Raw genomic sequence first — 6,669 nt, 5'->3', positions numbered from 1 at the left:
TATCTTTTCCTGTGTTTTCTTTTTTTCTCAGTTTCCTCTTCAGCATTAATTTCTAAATCCCTGTTCTTCTTTAACTGTGATGCTGCGTGAGCCATAATGCATTAAAAATCCTTTACAACAACGCTCCCTTGTAAAAGGTGATTTCCTCGGGCACCTTTAGCCAGCCCTTACAGCAAATGTTCCAGTGATTGGAAGGAAATCTGTGACTAGAGCCAGGAACACATACAGGATTCAGAGATCTCACAGAAGCTTGCAATCACTACAAAAATACGTAGTTGCAGATTTCTTCCTATACCTTTCTGCACCTGAACCTTTATAATACAGTGCAGCCATCGTAATGCATTTAACGTAATGAAAAAGACAGCTGGGACAGAGAAAGCTGTATTATGGCTGTATCCCCTGCCACCAGCTGGAAGTGTCTAAGTGACTGCACTGAAGGGGGAATGCTGAAAAGGAGCGCTTTCTATTAAAAAATATTCCAGAACAATAACATGCACTGTATTGTATTTTCTTCACTAATCTAAAAGCATGTTTTTAAAACCTACTAAAAAATGCAGTGTTAATGATGTACATTTCTCAGCTATTTTTGTATGGTAAGCCATTTAACCTATAATGAAATGGAGCAGCTCCTACTTTAGGTTAACTGCTGATGTTGACAAAAAATAAAATAAAAATTTCTTTTTACCATGGAGACCCCGACTGCATTATGTAGAAAACAATGCATGCATTGCTATATCTTAACAGTGTGTCCTTTATACCCATTTTTCAATTCCAATACATTTTGTGAGAGGATTACAGAAAGCCCTGTTGTCTTTTTCCCTTTTTTTTTTTAAACATACTTATTACAACATATCATACAGAAAGAAAGATGCGTTCACACTAGTGTGTGAAACAGGCATTTAATTCATGGGAGATTTCCTGGCACTGTTCTTTTACGTGGTCAGAAAGGGAAATCGGCATTATTTCCATGTAGTTGGAAATGTACTTTTAGGCTTTTTATGTCAAGGCTTACTTCAATCATCTTACTATTTTTGCCACCTGAGTCCTCAATGACTGCAGCTTTTGAATATTCATTATGGGAGGTAAAATAGCAGCAGTATTAAGGCCTGCAGGAGGATCTTTTACTAGGAGGAGCACAGAGCAAGCATCTAGTAAATAAGGAACCATATTTTTTCTACACAAATATGAACAATCAGCAGCTTGCCTTGAGATTGCTGTTTTTAACCTTTCCCAGTATTCCTAGTAGTGTACTTCGCAGTGATGAAGATAAGCATTTTAAGGCAGTCTGATTTCCTTCAGATAAGAACCAAAAGTCTCCACAAGTGAAACCAGTGTATTTTACATGATACTAGCATTTCTTTCCAGAAGAAAAAAAACAGATAGTGCTGTAATTAAAAAAAAAAAAAAGAGTAAATTTAAATTTGAAGTGCAATTAGCCGAATCATATTGAATCTTCAGAGTGTAGCACAAAATCCAGAGAGGTCTCATGAGGTTGTAAGTATTCTTCCCCTGAACTTGCAAGAATTTTTCAGTCCAGGTTGTTGAGGTCCAGTAAGTGACATGCCTCCGTAACATGGGTAAAAGTAAAATACCTTTTAAATCTCCAAAAGAAACTATTTTGAACACACTGTATGTTATCCAAAAGGCTGCACTGTTTGTCTACTGTTCACAGGCTAACAAACCAGGTTTAAAAAGTTGTTTATTTTGGAATGACTTTTAAGAAATGATCGAGGATGGAGATCACAGTTATGTGACCTCAGGGACCTTTCTTCCTGATGCAGTAAAATCACAGGGTTTTGTCTGTATCCAAAACTCCCTGTACCTACATACTACCATGTACCTCTTCCTCCTCCCTCCCCCCCCCCACACACACACACCTGAAAGACTTCTGAAGACTTATATAATGGTGCCTTTGGAAAATTGTGGAAAGAGGAATGTTGCACTTCGGCAATGGCTGGTTTTGAACCAGAAGTAGTAAATTCCCACTTCTCCATGTGCTATAGAAGCTCGAATAAGCATATTTCTATTTTTAAAGACGCAAAGAGTATACCCGAAGGATGCCCAGAGCATGGTTTCAACTGTAAGGCAAGGAGAGTAACTGCAAGCAGTCAAAGGCCACATTCAGGCAGGTATCTGGATTTTGGCCCAGCTCTTCACTGAAGCACAGGGCACCTGTGAGAAGACTCTATTGTACCACAGGAGCCCTACTGGAGAGGGGAACTGGGCAAAGTTGCTGATTTAAGGGGGCTGGAGAAGGTATCTCAAGGAGGCTGGTGGAGGAAATACCAAGTTTCAAAAAAAAAAAAAAAAAAAAAAAAAAAGAAAAAAAAAAAAAAAAAAAGGGGGGGGGGGGGAGGCAAAGAAAAAAGCACTCAAGGCTTCACTTTCTAGCTCACAAACTGCCTGCATGACCTTGGCAGTTCTTTTCTCTGAAGCTCAGTTCTTTCCCTGTAAAATAAAGTTGACATTAGTTCTCCTGGATGACAGAACACAGTTATTAGTAGTGCTTAGAAAATACAGCAGAACCAGAACTGAAAATGGATTCAACAAAATTCAGTAGGAGTTGAATCCCTTTTATTCCCAGCACATTTCCAGCTGGATTTGGAAGACTCATGAGCCTTTGCCTTAGGAAACCAACTTCTTATTTGAGCCACAAATGAAGTGAATGCTGCTGTCATTCACTGCTTGCTAGCTAATCCTGTGATGTTCCATAAACCTTTTAACCATACTAGCCTGTAATTTATGCCTAAACCTCATACAAATAATGCATTATAAAGTGTTATATGCTTAAAATACTTGAAGCATACTTTTAAAAATGTTGGCACAGAGAATAATATGCCCTTGTGCAGGTTGAAAGCCCTAATGCCACCATATGCACAGGCACTACTCTACACAGGTAGAAAGCAGCCCAAGTTATTATGAGAAGAATTCTAACGAATGAGGGTAATAAGTGAGCTCACCCAATCCCTTGAGATATGCATAAGTGCAAGGATTTTATCTGTCAAGCCTGCTTCATCCCAAGTATCTTTTCAGGTAACTAACCAACTGGACCAAACACGTACATGTTTTTATTATGCGTATTACAATCCTTGCTTGAACTGCAGAGTCCAAACTCCTCCTGAATTAGATTTCAGGAGGCAAAAATGCCTTTTCAAGCTAGGATTGTGAGAAATTATGTCTTAGCTAATAAAGCAACCATCAAAAAATATCCTTTGTAGTTGGAGCAATGCGAGGGAGATTTTGTGTAGTTTGCAGTTTTGTTTTTGTAACCTCAAACAGATAAGAGGTTACAAAAAAGGTGTGAGTAAAAGATTCAGACCCCTGTGGAAAAAAGACTGTATACGCACAACTTCTGCTTTTGGGGAAATAGTGAACTGGCATCATTCACTGGAAGGTGATAGGGCACTGCCAGACAAATGTTGGACAAAGTTTGAAGGTTTTCATGCCAGATATGTCATTACTCACTTCAGGGGAATTAGGTACTGGAAAACTTCATTAAGTGCTTCTTTTCAGACTTCAGTAAAATAATTAAGCTATTTGATTTCACCCTTAATTACAAAGTTAATGAAATGCCAATGAGTGTTTCAGCACAATCCATAGGGTCCTGATAAAGTTACAGAGAATGATAAACTGTATCTCACTTGAACAATGGGAAATTTACACTTTCTGTAAGCACAAGGATAACGTCTACTTAGCTTCATCTTCTCACAAAGCTGTAATTATGGCAGGGAAGTGATTTTATCAACTTGAAAGTGAAGTGTGTCATTTAGTTTAACCTGCTAGTGCCACTGTTAAAATAAGACTCATGAGACACTGCAAAAGAGCATCAGCACGCAACATTGAAACAGATCTTGAAAAAACACAAGAAGTTATAGGGGGTGAAAAAGTGTTGTGATGTAACTATTGGAGTTAATTTATCAATTAGTAGCTTATGGAGCAAAGACAGTACCGTCACTTTTACATTTATTTTAAATAATTATGCAGCACAAAAAGATCAGACAATCATTAAAATACCAGTTTCCAAGAATATGCAAAAAAATAGATCTATGAAAATCTAAGCTCTTTTAGGGAAAAGAGTACACCATAGAAACACTCAATATTTACACTGTTTAAATCACTATGGATCAAAAAAGGCTTACAATCACACACAGTGCTAGAAGGTCACTATGACAACTCTTACTGGTAAACAAAGTATGTTTACATTTTCCCAAAGATGAAAATAAGCCTTATAGGTAGAACAGAAAGAACAGAGAGCATAGGAAAGGAAAACACATGAAGAAAAACAAACCAAACACTTGTTAAGCTACTCTTATTAAATTCTTAATTTCTAAGTTATCAGATAGAGAACAAATGATAAAAGGCAGAAGGGGAGTTTATCTTCCTGCCGCTATAGCCCTGCTCTGGACTATTTTGTCAAGAAAAGCAGTGGAAGTGAGAAGAGAAAGAGAAGAAAGAAGAACAAGATGTACTAGAAATAAAGGCAATATCAATTTACCAATTCATGAGAATAACACTTTAGGAGAAGACTAAGCAGAAGAAATAAGAGATCTGGTTTATAAAAAATAATGCTGTGTGAAGCTTAGTTAACTCATAAAAGAACCCTTTAGTGGAGTTTCATAAGATTTGTCTGCTCACACATTAGACTAGCAGGCCTTGTGTCTCAAAAAAAAAAAAAAGAAAAAAGAAAAAAAAGAAAAAAACAAACCAACCAAGATTTAAAGTTTATTTAACATCTAGTTTATCTCCCTTTCACACAAGTGATGTCAGGGAAGGATGGACCCATCCTCAAAGAAAATCGAGGTCACTAAGTAGCAAATGAATGGAAAAGAAGAAAAAATAAGGCTTGATTTGCCCTTCTGTTTTGTTGCATTGAGTTTCCCCCACCACCTGAGTCTTCTACCAGAATTCTGCTTTCAATCCCAATAACAATCCCAGAGAAACCGAGGAAACATGACGTTCTGAAAGGGATGCATGAACTACACGGAGAGAAGGGAAATTTCTAAATTGTATTTTATAGACCACTTTTATAGTGCTTATTCCTTAACTGCTTTGAACTTACAGTATAAAATTTGGAATTTTATTGAATCATGTTTTATTTCTTATTTGACTTTTTTAGGGCACAACAGCTTAAAAAAAGCTTTGAAAACGACACAAATTCAGGGATGCGGTGATAACAGCCAGATATTTGAAGCTGAGGGTATTTGTACTGTCCTACCAAGAGGCTTACTACTTCTTAAATGACCCTGCTGCCCTCACTGAAAATTTAAGTAGAAATGGTAAAAATTGTAAACGGCAAAAAAACCCAACACCAATACACCAACAAAAAAAAAAATCAAACTACTCCAAAAAAACCTCAAAACCCCCCAAAAAACCCACACAGAAAACAGTCATGCAATATGCTTTTCACTAAGCACTCTCCAGCCACATCACCTGCCTTCTGAGCTCAAACAAGATCAAAGCAGCAGCCACATTCAAGCTCCCAGAATTGAGTGAAAAATTAATATTCCTCTATGCAGGGATGACACAGTTTGGCTGAAGAGATAAAGTTATACCTCCTGCAGTCCAGCAGACTCCCAATACAGGGATGGCTGACACATCTGTGAATTCAACACTAACTTCCAGTTTGAGACGTGACTTTTAAAGAAAACAACTACTGATTTTGGTTTGCCTTTAAGGCTTACATTCTAAATCGGGACAGTTCAAAAGCTGACTCAAGGCTCACTCAACCCATGGCCTAAGGGGCAGAGAAAATGGGACAATAAATCTTCAACTGTCCCAGGCCACCACGCAGGTATTGTAAATCTGCCTGCATACTACAAACTGGGAGAGAGAAACAACATGCTTATACACCAGCAGAGGAGAAAGTGTGACTATAGAAGACTGCAGAGTACCCAGGACCCGGAGATTATCATCCCTGACTTTCAAAACAGGACAATTTTGTTTGAGGCCTATACAGAGAAAAGCAGCTAAAAGTGACAAATTAGTATTAACTGTTCTGCGAAGATGGTGTAAAGATTTTCATCTCTGACTCATAACAAACTGGAAAAAAAAAAAAGATACTGGTGTATCTTATTTATAGAGGCATACGAATTGGAAGATAGATTTTGAGTGGGTTTGTGGATGGAATTGCTGAGGAGCCCAGGAAATGTATCTGATGCAAGGAACACCGTAAGAGTAAGATATGTAATCCCTAAATTGTTGCTGAGCAAACAAAAAATTTTCATCCTATTCTTCCTCCACCAAGAATATTGTTAAAAACCTATAGTTACTGGGAACCACTGAAATGATGCAAACACGTGCTTTTAGAAAAGGTTTTTCTATGTTTGTCCCTGCAATTCAACCAGGGCTGAAATTCACAAATACAGTATCAGTGTCTTAGGGATGCTGACAAAGATCACTCTATGAAATGGCAGTAAATTGGTTTCAAACATGTTAACAGGTCAAAGTTATATCCGGGACTGACACTAGATCACAATTAGTGACATATTTTTCAACCCTTGTTTGGAGCTACTCAATAATGTTCTAAACCCATAAATTCAGTATATTAACACTCCCCAGATTCCTAGTTTCATAGTTACTCTCTGCCTAGTCCACTGTTCTCCCCTAGTTTTCCTACTGCAAGCCCCAGTAAAACAGTGGGACCAGGATGTCAGTGGGATGCTGCCACAT

At 37.8% G+C, this 6,669-nt stretch overlaps 1 protein-coding gene across 1 annotated transcript in view; it reads right to left on the bottom strand.

Moving 5' to 3' along the window:
• Positions 1 to 95, bottom strand: part of ANK3 (ankyrin 3, node of Ranvier (ankyrin G)) — a 209,713-nt gene extending 209,618 nt beyond the window's left edge. Inside the window, exon 1 of the mRNA XM_009889813.1 lies at positions 4 to 95. Within this exon, the coding sequence (XP_009888115.1) occupies positions 4 to 95 (92 nt within the window). The remainder of the gene's footprint in view (positions 1 to 3) is intronic.
• Positions 96 to 6,669: the final 6,574 nt, after the last annotated feature.

The sequence above is a fragment of the Charadrius vociferus genome, unplaced genomic scaffold (genome assembly GCF_000708025.1).
Source record: "Charadrius vociferus isolate BGI_N301 unplaced genomic scaffold, ASM70802v2 scaffold738, whole genome shotgun sequence".
Lineage (NCBI taxonomy): Eukaryota > Metazoa > Chordata > Aves > Charadriiformes > Charadriidae > Charadrius > Charadrius vociferus.
The sequence above is the reverse complement of the archived record's forward strand: the minus strand, read 5'-3'. Positions and strand labels throughout refer to the sequence as shown.